The sequence below is a fragment of the Hemicordylus capensis genome, chromosome 6 (genome assembly GCF_027244095.1).
Source record: "Hemicordylus capensis ecotype Gifberg chromosome 6, rHemCap1.1.pri, whole genome shotgun sequence".
Lineage (NCBI taxonomy): Eukaryota > Metazoa > Chordata > Lepidosauria > Squamata > Cordylidae > Hemicordylus > Hemicordylus capensis.
In genome coordinates, this window is record NC_069662.1 from 155,527,547 (window position 1) to 155,551,606 (window position 24,060).

The window sequence follows — 24,060 nt, forward strand, 5'->3', positions numbered from 1 at the left end:
CAGTCCCTTTTGTTCTAATGTGGCATAGTGATAGAATTATATAAGAATGCACCCTTGGCTGATGAGGGAGAACACAGACACAACATTTACACAGTTTGACATGAACTATTGCCTTTACATTATCAATTGTGATGTAGGGAGGGGTTGATTTTAGGATGCAATACATGTACTGGGATAGGAATTTTGAAGAGATCGTGTTGAGTACAAGTGGCTACCTCTCTATGAGAGAGATGAGCCTAAGCCAGAGTTTCTCAAAGTGTGGGTCCCCAGTTGTTATTGGACTTCAACTTGCATAATCCCCAGCCCCAGTGGCCTTTGGTTGGGAACTGTGGGAGTTGAAGTCCAATTACATCTGGGGACCCACACATTGAGAATCCCTGGCCTAAGCCAGATGGATGTTTGAGGGGGCACAAACTCTCTGAAAAGAGCAAACAAGCCCAGGGGAAATGTAGCTTCCTTGCATTAGAGGTTAAGGTGCAGGAATGTTTGGGAGATGATGAGTTTTTAATCAGCTGTAATTACACCCTTATGATACCCTAAGACATTTCTGTTGGATGAAGTGACAATGTCCAGGCATGAGCAAAGCTACTTTAGTAGATATTTTAAAGTGTGTGGTTTTTATATTCTAAATTTTTCATATGCAGTTTTATACATTGGTATTTGCTTTCATAAAGATTTGGGCTCTCTGATGCTCTATGGGTAGGTTATAAATTAATATTAAATCAATAAAAGATGGCCATTCTGCCTTGCCTTAGGAAAGTGAGCTGAATGAAGATTTGGGTTTTATTTGTTTATTGTAGAGCACACAAATACAAGTAATTTCATATAGCAGAGTTTTAAACAAGTGCCAATATTGCCACTGGAGAATATTATGACTGGAGTACAAATTCTCCTAAATTCCATACTGAGACTGGGAAATTCCTGCAATATGCTCTCCATTTATAAAGAAAACATCGCATCTTCAGTTACCAAAGCAAAATGGTCAACATATTGTCTTACCATCCAAAGTAGACTGCAAGGGGCCTATTCTTCCCATTCTTCTCACTCTCCACACATGTCTGGCTGATGGCACATAAAGCTGTGTAACCTAGCCGTTTATTAAACAACATAGTTAATGATCTCAAATGAAAAGCTTAAGATTAAAATATCTCCAATGAATTTAATCATCTCTACAAACAGATTTTCAAACACAGTGAAATATAAGCACTACAAAGCAGCATGTTCTAGGAAAATAGACACCATGTATCAGCATAATATTTCACCCAAATAAGCAAAACAAATGTTGGTATTGAAAATACAATAATTCAGTGTTCAGTTTTTAGTTGCATCCCTTCTTATCCTAAAGGGTGAATTTGTATCAGCTCTACTTTATCCTGCTGCTGAATCCCAAATGCTGGTTAAACATAGGCCTGTTTGAAGCCTTATAGATAGCCAATTTTGGGGATTGGATTCCTTATTATGGTTATTATGAAGACAAATATTTATATACTGCTTTATGGTTGCAATACTACAAACACTTCCTTAGGTTAAGTCCCACTGAATAGCAGAATTTTATTCTGAGAAAAGACACATTAATTCAACCGGGGTGGAACTCAGAATGGGCCCAGTCTACCTAATTGTGTTGAACAGGCTCAGCCAACTTAGTTATTAAGTCCTCCTTCCACGTTTTTTCTTAGATACAGCTTAAAACCCTGGAATGAGTCTCACTCTAGAGAGCCACAGACTTCTGGAGTGTGCATTCCAGGCCCTGGTTGGGGGCGGTTCTCAGATTTCCCAACTGTAGGCTTCTAGTATAGTACTAGTAATGCCTTGGTGCTGGAAAATGACAGAAAGCATTCACAACTTGATTAGGCCATTGTACAAGAACCCCAAATTTTGAACAAACTTTACTGATTTTCAGGTGAAACATGTTTGTCTTTGCCCATGCTTCCTACGCACACCTACAAATTATACCACCCCAGCCACAAAGGGTTCCGAGAGCCTACGTTCTTCTTGAGTCAGAATTCTACTCCTGGAATCAACAGTGTATATAGCCAATGCTTTCATATAAGGAACTGAAGGAACTGAAAGATAAGGAACTGAATGTAAAGGGATGAATATCTAAAATGTGGTGCTTCAGAGTAGAGTTAACATGTGTACTAGTTTTTAGTGACGTATATATATTCATAATGATTACTGCCAGAATTCAGATTTTGTTTTGAGTTTAAGTGTTTGGACATAGTTGAACAGAAAAAAATCAGAACTGAAAAGGTTAAGAAGCCACTGCGTTATTACCTTATCTGCTTTAATGTTTTCTTGTTCTGATAACCAGTGATTTGGTGGACAAAAATTCCGTCTCGTATCTCTAGATTTCAACATCTTCACTAAGTTAGTGATTACCTAGATGGCAGAAACAGATCTGTTCAGTATTACATGGTATTATGCAAAAACAGACAATTGTACTAACTATAAAAGATGACCATGCAGCAACATTTTAATATATAAAATCACAGGAATTCTGCTACAGCTATTCTTCTTGAGGTATGTGATTAAACTGAGAATCTGGCTTTCGTTCATTACATAGTTTTAAGTAACAAACTGCTTCCTGGTGCAGCCAAGTGAGATTTCTCAACACATTAAAAAGGAGTTCCTGAAAAATCAGAACAGCTAAATAATTTGTTCCATTAAGAGAATTCCAGTAGGAAAGGCAATTCTATCAGGATCTGTCTAGTACTACTCACAGGACCAGTTCAAATGCAATGAGAAACCATGCCTCCCCACTACATTCAATGCGACTTCTAATTCTCCCAAGCTCACATGCTCCCCTCCTTGGCTCCAAGGTAGAGCTGTGAAGTTAACATCCTGGTTTATTTAAACCATGGCTCTGTGGCTCAACTGAACACCAGTGTGTCCTGAATACAATGCAAGAAAGGAGTTGCCCAGGTCAGCATAACATCAGCTCCCAGTCCAAGTCCTTACTGGCTTGTAAGGACTGTTGGGGAAGCCCCTCCCATACCTTCCCAGGAGAACTGAAAGACTTGTGTGCCCTGAGAGGAAGACAAGAGAGGAAGCAACCAGACCAGGGAGTTCTTATTCTCAACTCCTGAAAAGACAATCAGTGGCTTAAGATAGTGCTGTTTTGTAAGTCTTATGTAACTTCTGTATTTATTTTTAATATTGTAAATCGCTTTGGGTGCCTTGGTCAAGGCAGAAAGGTGGTATAAAAATGCAACAAATAAAACAAGTTGTTCTAGTAAGAACTAGAACAAACTACACCATTGAGGTGTCCCAATGTGTCATTACAACCAGTGTTCCCTCTAACAGGGATTCCCAGATGTTATTGACTACAACTCCCATAATCCCCAGCTGCAATGGCTTTTGCTTGGGGATTATAGGAGTTGTAGTCAACAACATCTGGGAATCCCTATTAGAGGGAACACTGCTTACAACTGTACCTGATTTGGTTCATATTGGTCCAGGCATTGTGAAGTTGATAGTGGGGGACGGACACACAGACAGAATGCTGGGTGATCTCATAAGCCTACTAGAAAGTAGGCTAAAAGGGCAAACTCTGGCTTCCAAACCAGGATTAGAAGCCAATATCAAAGTACGGCTTCACATCCTGATTTGGAAGGCAGAGTGATCCCGTAGTTCCTGGCTTTCCATAAGCTGTGGTTTAAATTAAATGGGGTGTTAACTAGTATGAGCCAAGGAGCTACAGGGGACGGGGAGCAGCAAGTGTGGGAATATGAGAGAGTTAGAAGCTGCATTCACACACTGGAAAACCATAGGCTTCCCATTATGTCTGAACTGGTCCATCAATGAAATGCCAACACATGAATATTTAAAACCAGACAAAAAGCTGAGGAACTTTGAAATTCAACATGTGTTTTTCAAGTAATCATTTCAGTAGTGTGTGGACTGGTGCAATAGTGGGTAGATGTCAAAAGTAGCAAAGGAACTTAACTGACATTCAAGACCTTTTTAAAAATATATTTTTGTGAGGGTTTTTTACACTGGAAAAAATTATGGGGGGGGGAATACCATTAAAAGATGTGTGGTTACTTAGACCAGGAGTTCCCATCCTGTGGTGCTCCAAACGTTGCTGAACTACAACTCTCATATAGGAGTTCTAGTTCAGCAACATCTGGAGGACCATAGGTTGGAAACCCCTGACAAACATTTTTTCACAGCCTTGCCCTTTATAAAATTCAGTGCAGGAGGTTGGCCAAGATGTTAACTAAAGCACTAGCTCAATTAGTCCCCCAACTGCAAACATCACAAGGAGATACTGCATCTAAAACCTTTCAAGTACCAAGGGAAGCAATTTGAAAGACATTCAAGGAAATAAAAGCAGAGAATGCCTTGGTTGCTTTTTACATGGATTGTTTCTGCAAACCTGCTCAAACACAACTTCTTTTTAAAGGGAATTTTGCTTGGGGTTTTTATTTGCAAAGGAACCATTTTCAATTCAAAAATTAAGTGATCTAACTTTTAAAAATGTGTTTCCTTCAGTTTTTGAAAATCTGGTATTCTAAGAACCAGGGTACAAGAAAATTGGAAAAGTATCCTTTTCTATATACTTGAAAATTCAATGCTGAACTGAAATGGGGTCCTCATTTCATAAAACCTTTTGCCCTCTGTGGAAAGGAGCTCCCTGTTTCAACAATCTGTTAGGGGGCATACAAAGAGGGATGAAAATGTTTGCTTCCTTTGAAGCGTCAACTGTGATCCCTTCCCACTCTCTTGGCAGCACTTTTCCACAAGAGGAGTATGCGCAGCCGATTGCCTCCTTTAATGTGGCAGTTACTACTTTAAAGAGAGGAACTTAGCAATGTTAGGCACTGTATAACACTATTCCTTTCTCTTTCAAGATAAAGGTCTTGCAAAGAAATTAAGAAATCGTTCTGTATACTGTTGCACACAAAAAGCAATTTTTTTGCAAGGGTGGTTTGCCTTTCAGTGGGTGCCTCAGCCCTCCATGACAGCTTTTGTGCTACAAGTCAAACTCCATGAAAATTTGGAGCAATGCTGCTTGAAACCTTAAGCCCTACAGATTATTCACCTTGATAAGTTACTGTTTGATCCTATAGTCACAGAACAGAACAGAAGTTATGTGAGAAGACTGACCATTCCAAAGACTCCCTTTTTATAACAGCACCACACTGAATATTTCCTTGATATAAAGGAAAGTATTCATTGGGACAGCTCAAGGGACAGAGGGATTTCAGGATCACAGATTCATCTTTTTCACAGAGTTTTTACTTCCCTCAGCAGGAAACCAGACCGCAAGGCATAGGGTCCTAACCCTTTCCTTTCTGTCCATCTGTTCACACCCACAGGATGAGAGCAATTGTCAAATATGCCAATTTTTGCTCTGGTTGCATCCATATCAGTTATTTTTCTTAAGCTACAATGGGGCACTAGAAATTTAGCATACTTCAATGTCAGTCTCAGCTGTTTACTTCCATATGAACCTGGCTCTTCCTTAAGATCTTCTAAGGGATTACTCCAGGTCCCTCTCTTCTAAAGGGAGGGAGAAGGGAGGGAGTGCCAACCTATGGGCGGCACTCAGAGACAAGCGGCACTCAGAGACAACTCTTTCTATAGGGGTGCCTTGGTTGTGGAATTATGTCCCTTAGTAAAACTCAGCTGGCTCCAACTTTGCTAGCCTTTCGGTACCAGCTAAAACACAAATGTGTTCTCCTGAGCTTTAAAAATAGATATTTTATTACACTGACTTTTATTGTTGTTGGTTTACTATATTTTATTGTAGTTCTAATGCTTATAAACTTAGTTTCCATAACTTTTAAAAGGTTAAAACGTTTGGTTTTTACTTTTTAGGTTTTAACTTTCTACTAATTTGGGGGGTGTTTGTATTAGACGCCTTAGAAACCTTCAAGCTGAACTGTGCAATGAAAGTCTTAAATGATCAGGGTGAAGCTGGCTGTTTCACACAGAGAAAAAACAGGTTGCTCACCTGTAACTGATGATCTGGTAGTGATCCGTTGACATCCATTAGAATGGGGTTCTGCGACTGTGAGGAAGCCTCTCGGTGCCGAGTTCCACAGCTCCTTTTCGGCGCCTGCGCCCCGCCCCATGTGACCCCGTGGCTATTTTAAGACGGGAGGAAGCGCAGGCAACTCAGTTCCTTGGAGCAGTCAAGAAATCTGATGTAGCAGGTAAGTTCTACTATCAAAGGTAAGTACTACTGTGGAGAGGAGGTTCAGGAAGGTCTAATGGATGTCAACAGATCACTACCAGATCATCAGTTACAGGTGAGCAACCTGTTTATCTGGGGCGTGATCCGTTGAATCCATTAGAATGGATGTTTAGTTAGCTCTATAAAGGAGGAGGGAGCAGTAGAGTTATTGCAACACCCTTTTAAGGACACTTCGCCCAAAATTCGCCTCCACCGCAGAACGTAGGTCAATAGCATGATGTCTTACAAAAGACTGTTCAGAAGACCAAGTTGTGGCCTTACAGATGTCCTGAAAGGATATGCCGGACAGGTGAGCTGCAGATGCAACATAAGCCCTTGTTGAATGCACTTTTATGGACTTAGGAGGCTGTACTTTGTGCAGATTGTAGGCCAGTAGGATGGTTTGCACAAGCCAGTGAAAGAGTCTTTGTCGGGACAGGGCTTGTCCGATGGTCTTTCCCTTGTAGGACACAAACAGTCTCTTTGACTTTCTGAATGTCTTAGTCTTTGAAAGATAAAACAAAAGTGCTCTACACACATCCAAGGAATGTAGAGCCTTTTCTAAAGGTGTGCTTGGGGAGTTAAAGAAAGTAGGTAGCTCAATGCCCTGGTATATGTGCAAATCTGTCACAATCTTCGGTAAGAAAATAATGTCAGGGTGTAAGAGTACCTTATCCGGGTAAAAGCGGGCGTAAGGTACATCCATCTGAAGAGCTGTACGCTCGCTCACCCTATGAGCAGTGGTAATTGCCACCAAGAAGGCAGTTTTCAAGGATGTTAATTTTAGACTAGTTGATCTCAGAGGCTCGAAGGGTGATTCAGTTAAGGCTGATAGGACCAGAGAGATACTCCACTGTTCTATCAGTTGCCGTATAGGTGGATAAAGGTTAGTGAGGCCCTTCAAGAAGCTCTTGCATGTAGGATGGAAGAAAACCGTTTTGCCGTCCCATCCAGGGTGCCTGGAAGAGAGTGCGGCAAGGTGCACCTTAATAGACCTACTGGAGAGTTTAGATGTTTTCAGCATGGTTGTAAGTAGTAAAAGTCTTTGCTGTAAACTTGGACTTCTTCATCTTTTCCACTGTAGCATCCGTTTCTTCCGAGGAGAGGCCCTTGCCGTCAAATGGAAGGCCTTCGATTTTGTCCTTCATATCTTGCTGAAGGCAAGTGGACCGCAGCCAGGTGTGGCGTCACAAGGTTATGGCCACAGTGATGCATCTAGACTCCGACTCCACTAAGTGCTTAGCGGTGCTAATAAGCTGTTGATACGTGAAGTCACCTGCTTTCTGCAGAGTTTTGTGGAATCATGCTTCAAATTCCTCTGGTGTGTGTCAAGACCTTTTTCTAGGCTCTCCCAGAGACAATAACTATATTTTGCCATACAGGCGGAATAACTGGCAATCTTGACTGAAAGACAAGAGGTGGAATATAGCTTCCTGCCCAAGACATCCAACTTTCAGCCTTCTTTGTCTGCAGGAGTGGTATGTCGCTTTCCCGATCTTGAGGTCATGGCACAGCCAATCCCCAAGGAGTTAGGTACGGAATGTTTAAACAGGTAGGTGTTGTCCTGTTCCTGGACCCAGTAGAGGCCTTCCAATCTCTTTGAAATTGGAGTAGAAGTGTGAGGCACCTGCCACACACATTGTGCAGCGTTGGAGATTACTGGAAGAAGAGGTAAGGCCACAGGCTGAGCTGTTTGGGACCGAGCCATGAAATTGTAGATGGGGTTGTCTATTGTTTTTAGATGGGATGTCAGATAAAGACCCAAAGCAGCTGCCATCTGTTTGACATGGGAATGATACACTTTCAATTCCTTGGTAGGCGAGACATGAAAAGGCGCTGCTATGTTTGGAGAAGGATCAGGCTCACCAGCTTCAGTAGATTCGAAATCCGACAAACCATGATGACTATCATCAGAAGCAGCTGCCAATGGAGAGCGCAGAGGACCACCCCTGCCCAGGGATGGTAAATGTGAGTCCATAGATGGAGAAGACTCATCTGTCTGAACAGCTGTAGAACACACCTTCCACATAGTGGTCTTCGTCTGCTTAGCAGACATCAGCTGTAGAGTCTGTGTGGAAGCGGTGGAGGACTGCACCTTCCAGGCTGGTAGGACAGGAGGGGCGTCCCCCACAGACAACGTACAAATTGGTAGGTGTAGGTACCAACTTGGGGCATACAAGCGCCTAACACGCTCAGCCTCCAAGCCCTACTCTCATCATAATCATAAGCAAGTCCTGGCAAGGTTGCCCCTGGCAAGGCCGTTTGCGCTGACGGGGAAAAAGCATGGGTGAAACCACAAGTATGCCACGGTGTCGTTTTAGCAAGTTGAGTTGCTCTCAACAGTCGAGGCGTGGGGTTCACAGGTACTGTAGAAGTATCGTCTTCCGAATGAGGAAGACCTTTAAAAGTAGATGGAGTGGTTGTGTGGGAGTCTAGCATAGACAGAATAGATTGGGTCATGCCATGATCCAAAGGTTCTCCCTCGGTATCAGAAAGGTCACCCTCTTCAAGTGCAAAAGTCACTGGTGCTCGAAATCGAGGGTCACCATTGTAATATTGGCTGGGGTATTTAAAGTGGAAGCCGATTCTTCATCTCTCAATGCCGACTGAGAGCTTATTGGAATCAGCGCAGGCATCAAAACACGAACTGTTGGTAACGATTGTGTCGATATCTAAGTAGCTGGTAAATCCAGCATCAAAGGTCGTTGCTCCGATGTTGAAGGTGGTGTCGACATCGAAGCGTGGTCTGTTGGCTGCTTCAATGTCGATGGATCCATCGGCATAGATGTTGATGTGTTTAAAATAGCTTTTGGTGTCGATCGTTGTTGCATTGATGTCTGAGACCTTGCTGACATCGGGCGTGATGTCAAAAAGGACTTTGATGTCGTAGGCTTCGAAACAGAAACAAAGACCACATCTTGAACCAATGTCGGTGATGGCATCGATGTCGACAGCTTCCGTGTCTTTTTGACAGGTTCACTGGCGGTCGCCATTTTGTCCCCTGCCTTTTTGAGACCTTCGGGGTTTTAATGGTGGGCAATGAGGTTTTCACTGGCTGGAACCCAGGGCCCACGAGCCATGTGCCTGAGGTGACGATGGCACACCTTTTGACAAAGACAAAGGTGCGGTCAGAACATCATCATAGATAGAAGCCCTCAAACGAAGCTCACAATTTATCCGTGTTTGTTTGGAGAAGGACTGACAAATTTTGCATGTTGACGTGTTATGGGCTTCCCCCAGACACAACAGGCATACATTATGGGCATCTTGTGAGGGCAATTTTGCTCTACACTTTTCACAACATTTAAAAGTTTTATTTTGTTTAGGGGTATCCATATTCCCCCGAAGCGGGATCAAAGTGCACAAATAAACAGAGTCAGTCCGTTACTCACAAATCGCCGTCTTAACACAGTCCAAGGTCGAAAATGACAAGTATCAGTCCAATCAGTCGCCAAACAGAATCGGTAGCGTAAAAAACATTAGTCAATGTACAGTCCAAGGTCATAATAGCCAGGAGAAGACAGAAGAATTTTAGAAGAGAATGCTAGTAGCAAAGGAACCAGAATGAGGAGCTGAAGAAACCGAGTGAACAGCACTCTACAGCAATTGCAAAGGAACTAAGGTGCCTGCGCTTCCTCCCGTCTTAAATAGCCACGTGGTCACGTGGGGCGAGGCGCAGGTGCCAAAAAGGAGCTGTGGAACTCAGCACCGAGAGGCTTCTGCACAGATGCAGAACCCCATTCTAATGGATTCAACAGATCATGCCCCAGATCTGAGGGCGTGCGTCACACTTCCTCACTTGGAATTGAACTTGCACAGCATCCTTATTTTGTATAAAGAATTACACTGTATCCTTATTTTGTATAAAGACAGAACCAAATGGAAATCTTTAATTTTACATTTGTTGCTCTAAGCACAAGTAAAAGAGGGGGTGAGTTTAAAAAAAAAAAACCACTAGTGAAAAGGGTGAGATTTGAAAAGAAGAAAGTGTGCAATTTTAATAGAAAGGAGAAAAAGAAAGGAAGAGGTGTCATTTATTGCTCCACTTAAAGCAGCAAAATACTTGGGCCAGTACTGCAAATAATTTATTTCTTATGCAAAACTTTACCTATACATGTTACACAGCTATAAACAGAAAACTGTTTATACTGATCAGGAGGCCAGAGTGGAAGATCTTGTACATTTCCATATTTTAAATACATGAAGCTTTGAGAGAAATCTTCTGACAAATCTCTTTTCGCACTTTTCATTAACCAGATTCAATGTCACGCACTGAAATCTTTCCAAATTTACTAACTGTACATATGCATTATAAAGATTTGATGCACGATAATCAATCAATCTTTTACATAGATTTTAAACACAAAATACTTAGCTAAATTGATGTAATAATGAGTTAAAGAGTACAAAGACATGGCATGGTTTTCCTAACATACAAAAACAGACACACTGGGACGCTCTTTCACAGCTAGCAAACAGTTTACTGGATAATGAAAAGACATGTAATTAAATTAAAATTGTGCAGTCACATATTAGATCAATCTGCAAAACTATAAGTTTAGCGATGCATTAGTACAGTATTCAACACAATCAAAACATTATCAGTTACTCTCATCACTAGTAATGTCCATAATGTTCATGCTCATAAGTGAAATGTGTTGTAAAAATCGGGCAAAATGGGTAGGATAGAGGCTATTGTAGACTTGTAGAATGAATAAGCATTCCTTAATTAGCCCATCAGGTTAAGTGCAAGCATTAATGGGCCTTTCCTAAAGTCTAGCATGACATCTTTCTCCAAACATGGCCAAGAAGAAAGTTCCATTAGCAATATTAATACAAGCTTAGTTGATCATTTTCATTCAATTAACTTCTTTCAATTAAATAGATAGCTTGACAAAAGCAGTGATAAAAGACCTGAAGGGACGGCTGATGACTCGAACTGAACATTAGTGTGCGAGAGGTCGCCGGTATTAAACGGACTGTAAATCTAGCATTCAATTTGGAAAATGCATTTCTTCTGCTTCCACTCCTTTAATGAGTAATTTTAGCTGACTATATGTGTTTGCTGCAGAAATTTCATTGCAAGTCAAGCACTTGCTTGCGCAACAGTTATATTCTTGATTCCCACCCCATCTCCATAGTGTTCTTCAGACTTGGGATTCCCTGGGGGGACGGTGGGGATGACACCAATTGGGTAGAATACTAGCAGATATTTAGAAATGCTTAATACAAAGACCAAATTCCTGAACAGCTGTAGTTGTGAGTACAGCCCCTGAAACACTGACACAATTAGCAGACAAGGGGTATTTGGCTAAAGCTACACAGCCGCTTCCTAGATTCCCAAAATGGGTTTTCTGCAGTAGGTAAACGGGACTACACTTTGTGTCCAACACAGACTATTGCCCACAAGGGTAAGAACAGATTGGATGTTCAACCAGCTCTAATCCCAGAGATCAAAACTGTGTGGACAGGCATAACTTCCAAACACTGAAGGGACTGAAATCCCCAAAGCCCAGTCATACATGACTCCAGTTGCACTATAGATTATGTACAGTTCTCTCAGTAGGGTGAAAGCAATCAAAGAATGTAGACTCCATCACTGTAAGCAAATGATTCTAAACTTCAGGGGCTCCATCAATGCAATTCATTTTTGTAAGGCACCCATCAAACTCCTAGCTCCCTGGCTCCCACTGTTGAATTGTTCTAAACTGTTAACAGCCCAGATGCACAGTAGTACGATTCAGAGAAGCCCTAGTAGTCATCTGTTTGGCAATTACTGCCCTAGAATGTTTATTCCACAGGAACAGGAATAGCCTCTAAAGAATGCAATAACTTTTGGAAATCATGATATGCTTAATCAGAACGTAACGTAACATTCATTTGCTAAATAAATTCCTCCCTCTGGACTCTAAGCTGCTCAAGAATACTTTCTTGAGAGGAGAGCTGATCTTGTAGTAGTAAGCATGACTTGTCCCCTTAGCTAAGCAGGGTCTGCCCTGGTTGTATATGAATGGGAGACTAGTAGTGTGAGCACTGGAAGATATTCCCCTCAGGGGATGGAGCCGCTATGGGAAGAGCAGAAGGTTTCAAGTTCCCTCCCTGGCTTCTCCAAGATAGGGCTGAGAGAGATTTCTGCCTGCAACCTTGGAGAAGCCGCTGCCAGTCTGTGAAGACAATACTGAGCTAGATAGACCAATGGTCTGACTCAGTATATGGCAGCTTCCTATGTTCCTATGTTTACTTGTTGAAAGATATATTGTATTCCTTACAATACTAAGATCCATCTCTACATTCAAATAATGATAAAACCCCATGTTTTGCAATAATCATTAAAATCTGGGGCAGCATCCAAACTAGTTAGTCTTGACTAAGCACTGCTGAAATCAATGGAACAAGTTAGTCATGACTAACTAAACCCCCATTAATTTTAATGGGACTTAGTCATGAATATCTTATTCTGCATGTGGTCCAGTTAAGAACTAAAGAGCATAACATTTTAGGCACTTGGAAATGAAACACCTCTCTATTACCTACATCTTAGAATCAGATGCATCTCCATTATTAATGTTTATGAAAAAAGGTTCTGCCACTGGTTTTAGTTCGCCATATACAATCAACACCATGTATACCTTAAAGAGCTGTATCCATCGTTTTTGTTCCGTTTGTATACACTGTTGCATTTCTGTATTTGTGGTGACTCCAACACTTCTAAATGCTGCAATGTATTCTTCACGAACTTCTGGCTTGGTTTCTGGATATGCCAATTTAATAATACCTAAGCAAGCATCTCGAAGGCAGCGTGATAATATTACCAATTCTTCTAATGTAAAAGGCATCATTGATGATTGTCTTTGACCTATAACTATACAATATACAAATCATGATTAGGAATGTAATTCTTACTTTCTTGGTCATGAAGCACAAGCTAAATTTTGGATCTACATCAATGAGACTAGTCGGAACTCTGTCTGCTCTGTAGTTGAAAATTAGCTACTCATCCATACTATCAAGCAGTGTTCTCTCTAATTTTTTTCATCTATGTGCGGAATGAGTTTTGTTCTGGGTGGCAGTATCAAGGCAGTGTGTGCGCATGTGCATTCAGAGTGGGGCCTTCCTGATTCAACCTGAGCGGAATCTAAATTTAACTGAGTGGACATCAAAAATTGTGTGAGCGCAAGCACATGTGCACACCTTAGAGGGAACACTTCAATCAAGTGAAAAATTAGGCTTCATCATAAATGTATATACATGTATCCAATACAAGCAATGCAAGTCACCTAAAAACCTTTCATGTTGCATTATCTACGAAAATAGCAACATTTTAATTCTATCTAGAGGTATATTTAAATGAGGAAGCTCCATAATCCTCTTTTTCTGGTTCCCTGCTTGTGATAATTGAAAGAGAATTGTTGTGCACCTGCAAACCACAGTGCATGGCTGGTGGGTTGCTTTAGGTTTGATCGGTCACAAGTTGTGCAAGCCTAATCTAGAGCCTTACAGTGAATTCAGAATCATTTTTATTTCAAGTTTTTTAAAATAGTATGAGAAATGGGAGTATAAAACAATGGATTTTACTGCATAACAAAAAAATAAGGCTACTAGTAATCACTCAATTTTTGTCTCGGAGTTAAACACATTCTGTATTTGCGATCTAATACATAAGTTATATGTACACATTCATTCTGTATACACTGGACAGCATCCAGTTAGTCGTGATTCACTCCCATTGAAATAAATGGGTGTAAAGTCAGTCATTACTAATTTGTCTCATTGATTGATTTCAGTGGTGTTTAGTCATGACTAACTAGTCTGGATGCTGCTCACAGAATGCCTTGCCCACAGTAATTTGCATGTTGAAGCTAAGTGTTGCCCTAGACAAAATCTGCAGAGGAAGATCAAAGCTCTTACCTTCTATAGAATCACCAAAGAATTCGTTATCATGAATAGAAATAAGTGAGTGGCTAAACAATGAACTAAAAAGATAAAAGATAGGGATGATCCTACTGGAATCTTCTAAAGACATTGGTGAACCACGAGATATCACCTGAAGAAGTGGCACCATAGACCTTCACACAGAAACAAAACAAAATAAATCACAACTGTCAGCAATGTAAACATGTTAGGTTGGAGGAAGAAAGGTCTTATGCAGGATTTTATTTCTTATGTCCCAAACTGAAAACAAGTTGTGAAATATTGTCTTTTAGAATCAACAGCAACCACTGTTATATTTAACAGGCAATCCACAACACACTGATTCTAATAAAGTAATGCTGACATTTTACATAACTTTTTGTTTATTACACATATTATTCTCAGGACAGTTAGTATGCATTAGGCCTTTGTAATGATTCAGCTTCGAAGCGGCAAAGCTGAATCATGTGCACATTGCCCTTGTCCTCATGCAGAAGCTGCCGCTCCCACCACTTAACTCCACAGAGTGGTCATGTGCACTGTGCCAAGGAGGGCCTTTAAGAGGATGTGAAACTTCCCAGTGACATCTTGGAAGTCAAGATGTCTTCCAGTGGAAGTCAAGATGTCATTACCAGTCCCAGTGACATCTTGGAAGGTGCACAGTAAGACGCACAGGGAAATGTCATTCTTCCCAGCACTTTTCATATAAAGCCCTATGGGGCCAGGGGCCATGTGCACATGATTTGGCATTGATGCTGAACCTTTGCACAGGCCTAATATCTATATGCCACCCCCCATTTAGGTATTGTTTGTTATCTGAATGCAAAAGTTAAAACTACATTAAAACTGTTAGAAGCCATTTTGTTAATAGCCATGGAGAAGACATTAACATAGCAGATCAAATGGGAAGACTAACATTTAAAAAGTCTTAAATAGCATGTACGTTGACAAATGAGGTACACTAAAGTTGAGACAAAAAATCCAAAACTATTTTCCAAAGGGGCAGGGGGGAATGCATATAATGGACCATCAGTGTTTCATGGAATTGATATAGACAGATGCAAATAAACTTCAAGATCAAAAGCCAGCACATCCAAAATATGGTTAAGGGCGTTACAAAAATAATTTCAACTTATCCATGACAAACCAAACCAAGATTACTAGTTGCTAGCATACAATTTAAGACTGTCATCCAATTAAAGAAATATTACTGTATTAATCCTGTGAGTTTCACTTAGTGAAATTTGCATAAATCTGCATATGAGAAAACACAATAGTCAGGATCCAGGCTGTTAGTCATGACTCAGCATGACTGAAGTCAATGAGACATGACTAACTTGTTCATTTCAATAGGATGTAGTCTGGATCCTGCCCAATAGTTCTAAAATAAAAAGAAGCAGACTTCATTTTCAGTTTATGCATGCATGTATTATGGCAGGCCTGTTAACAGCACTACTTTACAACTGCCATTTATTCTCACAACTCTATTGGACTCTGTACAGTACATGCTGCTTTATTCATATTTAGATTTTTAATGAGTACTACATACCCAGTAATCATTTGTGTCGTCATCGAGGAGATTAAATACCAAAGATGCCTCAGAAACCTGGCATTAAAAGCTAAGCTGTACAGAAGTCTAAAAACAGAAGGGGGGGGGGGGAGTTGGGTTTTTTTATTACTACATCAAGCAAAGAAAGGAAGAGAACAACAACAACAACCCGACTTCTGCTCTTGAGAAGTAACTTGTGATACATTTTTATAATCAAATGTCAGAGATTCCTTTCTTTCAGTGAAATGTATGGCAGTATTTCCTAAACCATTGCTTCCCCAACATTATATTCTTCCTTTTTGGGTCTTTTGTTGCCACATCCAGCCCTGCCTCCCCTTTTCAGAATCAGGTTATTCAGAAAGTCTTCTGCTGGTTGCACTAGATGAATGGTGACTACTTCTCCAGCAACTTAAAGGGAAAACCCTACTCAGTTGCCAATTTTTTGTTTGACGCTTTGGAAGGGCATTGCATTTTTTAAACCAATAAGCAAGAGGAAAACTGACAAGGAAATGTTGGAATAAAATACATCTTGTGAGTCATATACAAAGTATCTCTCTAATGCTCTGTACACATTTATTCCAAAATAATGTTCTCACACACAAACTATTTCCATTATTAGTCAAGCAGTTTTATTCATATCTGGTTAACCATCCAAATGTCTTTTGCAGTAAGGACAATAATGCCCATTTACTATGCTGAAAGTAATCACAGTTGATCTGCTTAAAGTTAACCTACTCTTCACCAATCAGCAGAGCGCTCTTCCACAATAGAATTCATTCAGTCCTCAAGTTATTTTAAAATGACAAACTTTAATTACTAAGCAAAAAACTGTGGCTGAATCAAAATATTATGGAATGATCGATTAATCACACATACAAATAGCAAACTCGGACAGTTGAGTGTTTATCAGATTGGAATTAAAATGGGCCTACCCAAAAAGAAGTGGGATCAGACCCCACTGCGCACGTGAAACATTATTCCCTGCTAACTGGGCAAAGAGGCACCTTTTACCGTGGTGATTCTCTTTATTTAGCAGGGGGAGAGTAACTGGCCCTATCCACCCCCAGCACAGTACTTCCAGTGACTGTTGCTGGTGTGTGTCTTATGTTTATTTTTAGAATGTGAGCCCTTTGGGGACAGGGAGCCATCTTATTTGTTATTTCTCTTTGTAAACCGCCCTGAGCCATTTTTGGAAGGGCGGTATAGAAATCAAATTATTATTATTATTATTATTATTATTATTATTACTAGAAACATTAGTCAGAATGTCACTAGTGTATATATATTAAACTGTTACGTTCATCCTTAACTCTGCATCCTCCTTATATTGCATTACTTATGTGCAATAATCCAAGATACCTCTTCCAATACATATGATCCTAATTCTCTTGAGAATTCTTCTAAATTTAAACACCAATTCTACATACAATTCTGCATTTGTAACTAAGTAGCTTAATTTTCTACTTGTATTTGTTTCACAGTTAATAATACTGTAAAACTCTGAATGACTAACTCAAAATGGGGAAAATGTACTCAATGGCAGTTTGAACTACTAGGGCTGCAACAGGCATTTCTGTTGTATTTATTGTATGTTTGTTAAGTTAAGGGATGCTTTAGCTCTGTCTCTTTATACAGAACAGCTATTTTATGAGAACCCTGCAGATTCTCTAAGCAGGCATCTAATTGTTCACAAAGGGTTCATGATTTATATGTATTTGGCAGAAGGGTATTTTGGGCACACTTTTTTAAAGTGTCAAATTCCTTCTGTGCAATGGGAGAGATTAAATGACCCATTAAGCTTTATTTAGCTGAGGCGCAGCTATAAGTTAATTAGTTAAAGGCAAGATTTTCAGTCTAGGTCATAAATTGAGTCCAGTTTCCCACTGAGACCATTTAAGTTAATGAAGAGAATACAATGGAATGAGACAAGCTCCTACAGTCTGATAAAGGTCACTACAGCAGGGCAGCATATTTTGACACTTCCTTTAAACTGGAAGGTGTCACAGGTAGAAGATAACAGATGTGACTGCAATTAAATGAGATGAAATGAGCCATTCAAGTCTACTGGCATACAATTGTAAATTAAGGTGGGTTTGCTCTTCTGCTAATGCCCTTCTGTGACTTCCATCAGTCAAAGCTGTGCCAATAGGCAAAAATACTTCTAGTATTTTAATACAATGGTTTGGGTTTGTTTTTAATTTTTAACTAGGACGTTAAAAAAAAGTCAGAAGAATAATTTCATGATACATTTTTAAATGTTCTTTTCAAGGTGAATACAACTTTCATATGAAGTGCAACTGCTCCCCAGAGAGCCATTCTGAAAAGCTTCATTCCGCAGATTTCCCACAATATAATTACAGTACCAAATATTTCAGAGCTTCATCTGCCCATAGGAGAAAATTAGTTCCTGAATAACAAGAGAGCAGCAAATATATTATAATGATGAAGCAGGGTATTAGTGATTACTCAAAAGATGTCCAGTGATTGAAATGCACATCCCAATATAATGGCTGCTTAAGTATCAATACAGCTTCCTTGAATAAGAGGGGCTTATTAAACCAGTAGCATGTTTCAATGTGATGGTGACTCATAAATGTGATGGTGGCTCATACCACCCTGAGCCATTTTTGGAAGGGCGGTATAGAAATCGAATAAATATAATAATAATAGAAAATAAGCACGGCATTGTGGGAAGAGGCTATCATGCTGCATGGTAACCTAGGAGAGGGGCCGCCACACCATTACCAATAGGCATTGTGATATGGCAGCAGAAACAGAAAAAGGCATCTGGGTCATCACTGTGTAACACATATCTACTAGTTGGCCAAGGCGCAGATCATCTGTGTCTCTAGTTCTCCCTCGTTCTTGGCCCCCCTGCCACGTTCTCAGTCCTCCTCTCCTCTTCCCTATTCCCCCTCCAATGTTTTTTCTCTCTGCCCCCCCACCACTTTCTCTTCGCCCCCCCGCACCACTTTTTAAATGGTATCTACGTGCCAATTTACTAAAAATCAAAAGGCACTTTAAAAGGAATGAATACTTCCAATGGGTTATATCGTGTATCTTGTATATACATGAAAGGAAAGTAAGTTGTTTTTCTCCAGTTAGAATGTTGCAAGTTTAATTTTTAGTTTTAATAATAAGACATGGATATTTTGGTTAGCATTCAATGTTGTTTGGCTCTAACCTGTAGTTTTTAAGTTGTGCCCTCGAGTTGGTGTCGACTCCTGGCGACCACAGAGCCCTGTGGTTGTCTTTCGTAGAATACAGGAAGGGTTTACCATTGCCTCCTCCTATGCAGTATGAGATGATGCCTTTCAGCACCTTCCTATATCCCTGCTGCCCAATATAGGAGTTTCCCATAGTCTGGGAAACATACCAGTGGAGATTCGAACCAGCAACTTCTTGCTCACTAGGCAAGTCATTGCCCCGCTGTGCCATTAGGTGGCTAACCTGTAGTTTAGTCAAAGCCAAAAGTGGGGGCTTTAGTTTTCCTCCTTGTGCATACAGAAGCGAGTGAGCACATGGCTTTCCAGGCCTCATTCTGATCATGAAAAGTCATTGTTCCCCATTATATCTGAACAGAACCACTTTGCTGTTCTGTCTGATGTGCAGAATCAGAGTCTGAGGGCTCCTTGTAGGTCATCTAGTCCAACCAACACATTGGTCTTCAACTAGTCAAGTTGCATGCTGAGCTACAATGGATTGAAACAACAGTAACACTACCATGTTGGTATTTAGGGAAAGGGAACAGACAGAAGACAAAAGTGAAAGACAAAGGATGACAGTGCTTCTCATTCCACAAAGAAGGAAAGGTTTTGTAGGTACACCTCCTATATGACAAGCTGCACCTGACCAAATTCCCTCCTTTGCATCCAGCCACCCTAAAGAAAATCAGAAAGACAGACACATGCAGTTAAAACAGACATTACTTTTTGCAACTCAGTCACTTGTTGAAACTTTGTGCTAAGTGGATCCCGTGCCAGACAAGTCTGCCAACTTCAAAAACACACACACACACTTACTTAAGCTGGTCACTTCCATAATTTGTGTGAACAAGATCACACAAAAGGGCTGCAGTTTTTTAAGAATTGTTCCTCGGAGGAAATAGAGGCTGTAGTCATGCAATTAAGGCTACAGAGACCTCACTCATTAAGCATCCTTCCTACACAGTTCACCAATAAACCACAAGTCAGAGCAATGGTGCATTTAAATCCCGTAATTACTATCCAAGGCAATAGACTAGTTGTAATAAAGGCAGGCATACTAATTCAACTTTGGCTATGATCTCCAGGTCTCACATCCTGCTCCAATACATTAGTTCACAAAGAACTAATTACCCTAATCAAGTGATCACAGTTTCACTGACATCTTACTTCCTTGAGCAGCTATAAACACCAGTGGGCTAAAGAGATGGCACCAATTAGTTTGCTGTAGCAGTGTTTACAAAGCAGTTTGAATTAATTACTTTCACAGCATTCCAGAGATACCAAGGGTCTTTAGGTTACACCCAATAACTTTATTGGTTACCAAATATATGCAACCTGATGTATTTAAAATCACAGACAGGTAACTACACCACTATATTTGAACACAAGCTACCTAACACAACTACCATAGCTTGAATGCTTCACTATTTTATGCAGGCCCACACCTAAACATCTCAATTGTTCCTATTAATCCTTCTCACACTGAGCAAGCCTCTTAAAAGATAAGGACCAGGATCAAAAGTCTCCACATGAAAGGCTTCATATTTCTGCAAGCTGGTCTTGCAGTATTGAACATGAATTGTCCCCTTTGCTAAGCAAGATCTGCCCTGGTATGCATATGGATGGGAGACTACATGCGACCATTATCTGCTGTAAGAAACTCCCTTTAGGGGATGGGGGTGTAGCTCAGTGGTAAATCATCTGCTCTCATGCACAAGTTCCTTCCCTGGCATCTCCAGGCAGGACTGAGAAAGACGCCTGCCTGAAACCTTGGAGACCCACTGCCAGCCTGTGTAGACAATATTGAGCTAGGTGGACCAATGGTCTGACTAGGTATATAACAGCTTCCTATGTTCCTATGATTGTTTTTGTTTTAGTAAAGAGCTAACCACACCCACCCTATGCTATATCACAAGCTGCTTTAGAAGCCCCCACCAATTTCAAAGCAGTTTGCCATGAGGAATGAGGGGCTACCATCTGAGAAGCCCTCTTGGCCTCATGGAGTTACTTGCATTGTTCTTTGGATCCTGAGATAGCTGAAGGCCACCATCTATTCAGCCAAGAAAAGGCTACCTTGCCTCAGTAGGAGGTGTTACTTAGCAACTGCTGTCAGCAAAAGACGACTTACCTCCACTATGGGCTGACAAATTCCAACTGCTCAGCCCTATTCCCTTGCTTTGGAAAGTTCCCGCTGGAGCTTTCTGGAAAGCGGTAGATGGAAGATAATACCAGACAGTGACTGGGGAAGACCAAGGATGAGGGCAGGAGGTGCCTTCTGCTGGAATAATCCTCGCCACATGTAGAAATTATGCTACTGCTATCCCAGACAGACTTTAGTTTGATTTTATTGAGAAGCAGGAGATACATTTTCAAAGAGTAACTAGCCATAAGAGCAGCTCTGCTGGATCCGGCCTAAGGCCCATCCAGTCCAGCATCCTATTTCACACAGAGGCCTACCAGACGTCCATAGGCAAGAGCTGAGGACATGCCCTCTCTCCTGCTGCTGCTCCCCTGCAACTAGTATTCGGAGGCATCTTGCCTCTGAGGCTGGAGGTCGCCTATAGCCCTCAGACTAGTAGCCATCGATAGGCTTGTCCTCCATGAATTTATCTAAGCCCTTCTTAAAGTCAATCAGCCTGGTGGCTGTCACCACATCTTGTGGCAGAGAATTCCATAGGTTGATTATAAGTTGTATGAAAAAGTACTTCCTTGTGTTGGTCCTAAATTTCTTGGCAATCGGTTTCATGGGATGACCTCTGGTTCTAGTATTATGAGGGAGAAACATTTCTCTCTATCCACTTGCTCTACACCGTTCATAATTTTATACAGCTCTATCATGTCTCCCCTCAGTAAACATTTTTCTAAACTAAAAAGCCTCAGCTGTTGTAGTTTTATCACGTAAGGAAGGAACTCTAGGCCCTGATCATCTAGGTTGCCCTCTTCTGCACCTTTTCCAGGTCTATAACATCCTTTTTGAGGTAAGGTGACCAGAACTGTACACAGTGCTGCAAATGTGGTCATAACATAGATTTGTATAAGGGCATTATGATATTAACAGTTTTATTTTCAATCCCCTCCCTAATTATTGCAAGCATGAAACTGGACTTTTTCACAGCTGCCACACATTGTGAACAAGCTGTCCACCATGATCCCAAGATCTCTCTCTTGCTCAGTCACTGAAAGCTCCAACCTCATCAGTGTATATGTGAAGTTGAGATTTTTTGCCCCAATATGCATCACTTCACACTTGCTAACAATGAATCACATCTACCATTTTGTTGCCCACTCCTGCAGTTTGAAGAGATCCTTTTGGAGCTCCTCACAATCTGTTTTGGATTTCACTACCCGGAAGAGTTCGGTGTTATCTGCAAATTTGTCCACCTTGCTGCTTCTAGAGCATTTATGAATAAATTTAAAAGCACTGGTCCCAGTACAGATCCCTGGGGGACCTTATTTCTTACTTCCCTCTATTTAGAAAACTGTCTATTTATTCCTACCCTCTGTTTCCTGTCCTTCAGCCACTTACCTATCCACACATAAACCTGTCAACTTATCCCATGACTGCTAGGTTTTCTCAAGAGCCTTTGGTAGGGAACTGTCAAAAGCTTTTTGGAAGTTCAAGTATACTATGTCCACTGGATCACCTTTATCAACATGCCTGCTGACACTCAAAGAACTCCAAAAGGTTAGTGAGGCAAGACTTGCCCTTGCAAAAGTGATACTGGTTCTCCTTCAGGAAAGCCTGTTCTTCTATATGCTTAACAATTTTATCTTTGAGAATGCTTTCCATCAATTTGCCTGGCACAGACATTAACTGTCTGTGATTTCCCAGATCCCCTTGGATCGTTTTTTGAAAATCAGTGTTACATTGGCTATTTTCCAATTCTCTGGTACAGAGCCTGAATGTAGGGGAAAGTTGCATATTTTTGCAACAAGGTCAGCAATTTCACGTTCATTACAATTTCAAGTTTATTAAGGACTCTTGGGCGGATGCCATCTGGCCCTGGTGATTTGTTAATATTTAATTTTTTCAGACAGTTTAGAATGTCATCTCTCGTCACCTCTATCTGACTCAGTTCTTTGGTCTCTGTCTCTAAGAAGCTTGGTTCAGACACAGTTCAGTATCCTCTGTTGAAGACATATGCAAAGAACCCATTTAGCTTCTCTGCAATCTCCATATCCTCCTTAAATAATCCCTTTCACTCCCCCTCATCATCTGACCAACTGGCTCCCTGGCAGGTTTCCTGATTTTGATGTATTTAAAGAAGTTTTTGTTATTCCCCTTGATGCTTTTAGCTAAATGTTCCTCAAATTCTCTCTTCGCCTCCCTTATTGTCTCCTTGCATTTCTTTTGCCAGAGTGTGTGTTCCTTTCTGTTCTCTTCATTTGGGCAGGCCTTCTGATTTCTGAAGGAATTCTTCTTCCCCATTACAGCTTGCTTGACTTGTTAGCCATGCTGACATCCTTCTGGGCTTAGGGGTACATTTCCTCCTTCATACATTCTACCTGGGATTTCATTATTGTGGTTTTAAATAAACTCCATGAATTTTGGAGCATAGCGACTCTCTTGATTTTCGTTTTCAGTTTCTTCTTATGAAGTTCAGAGTGTCTGTGTTAGACTTCCTTGGTGATTCTCTCCTTGCATATATGCTGAATTTAATCACATTATGGTCACTGTTTCCTAAAGGTTCCACGACACTGACATCTTGCATCTAGCCATTTTTTAACAAGCCTGTAGTGCTGCATTTTGATGTCAATTATGAACTGGCCAGGCCCATTCCAAAATAAACAAAACAAGTCATATTGCTATAGTTACAAAACTGCTCTATTATATGAACTACAATATGTTTTATTCATCAACAGCCAGTGAGACAAATTCCACTTAAAACTGCCTTATACAATATCTGACGTTATTCAAAGGACTATGGGATGTATCATATGTACTTTATGAAGAAGAACAAGTGCTTGCTGTGGATTGGCCACTGATGAGAATGAACTTTGGGTGTTTTTTAAAAAAGTTATCTCTATATATCATTCTCTAAGGCATACCCATGGCTAATCCTGTGTGTGGCAGCTCTCAAGAGAGTTTGCAAGCAGAAGCACCTGATTGGGCAGTGGGGATTCCATATGCAGTTAGGGAGGAGGAGCCTGTGGCACCGTGGTGACTGGGCAGTGGGGATTCCATATGCAGATTGGGAGGAGGAGCTAGTGAT

At 40.8% G+C, this 24,060-nt stretch overlaps 1 protein-coding gene across 1 annotated transcript in view; it reads right to left on the reverse strand.

The window, feature by feature from the left end:
* Window positions 1-24,060, reverse strand: part of UBE3C (ubiquitin protein ligase E3C) — a 92,250-nt gene that overhangs the window by 43,289 nt on the left and 24,901 nt on the right. The window contains exons 11-15 of the mRNA XM_053262578.1: window positions 15,642-15,728; window positions 14,090-14,247; window positions 12,811-13,043; window positions 2,275-2,379; window positions 1,000-1,087 (exon numbers count right to left, since the gene is read on the reverse strand). Coding sequence (XP_053118553.1) covers window positions 1,000-1,087; window positions 2,275-2,379; window positions 12,811-13,043; window positions 14,090-14,247; window positions 15,642-15,728 — 671 coding nt within the window. The remainder of the gene's footprint in view (window positions 1-999; window positions 1,088-2,274; window positions 2,380-12,810; window positions 13,044-14,089; window positions 14,248-15,641; window positions 15,729-24,060) is intronic.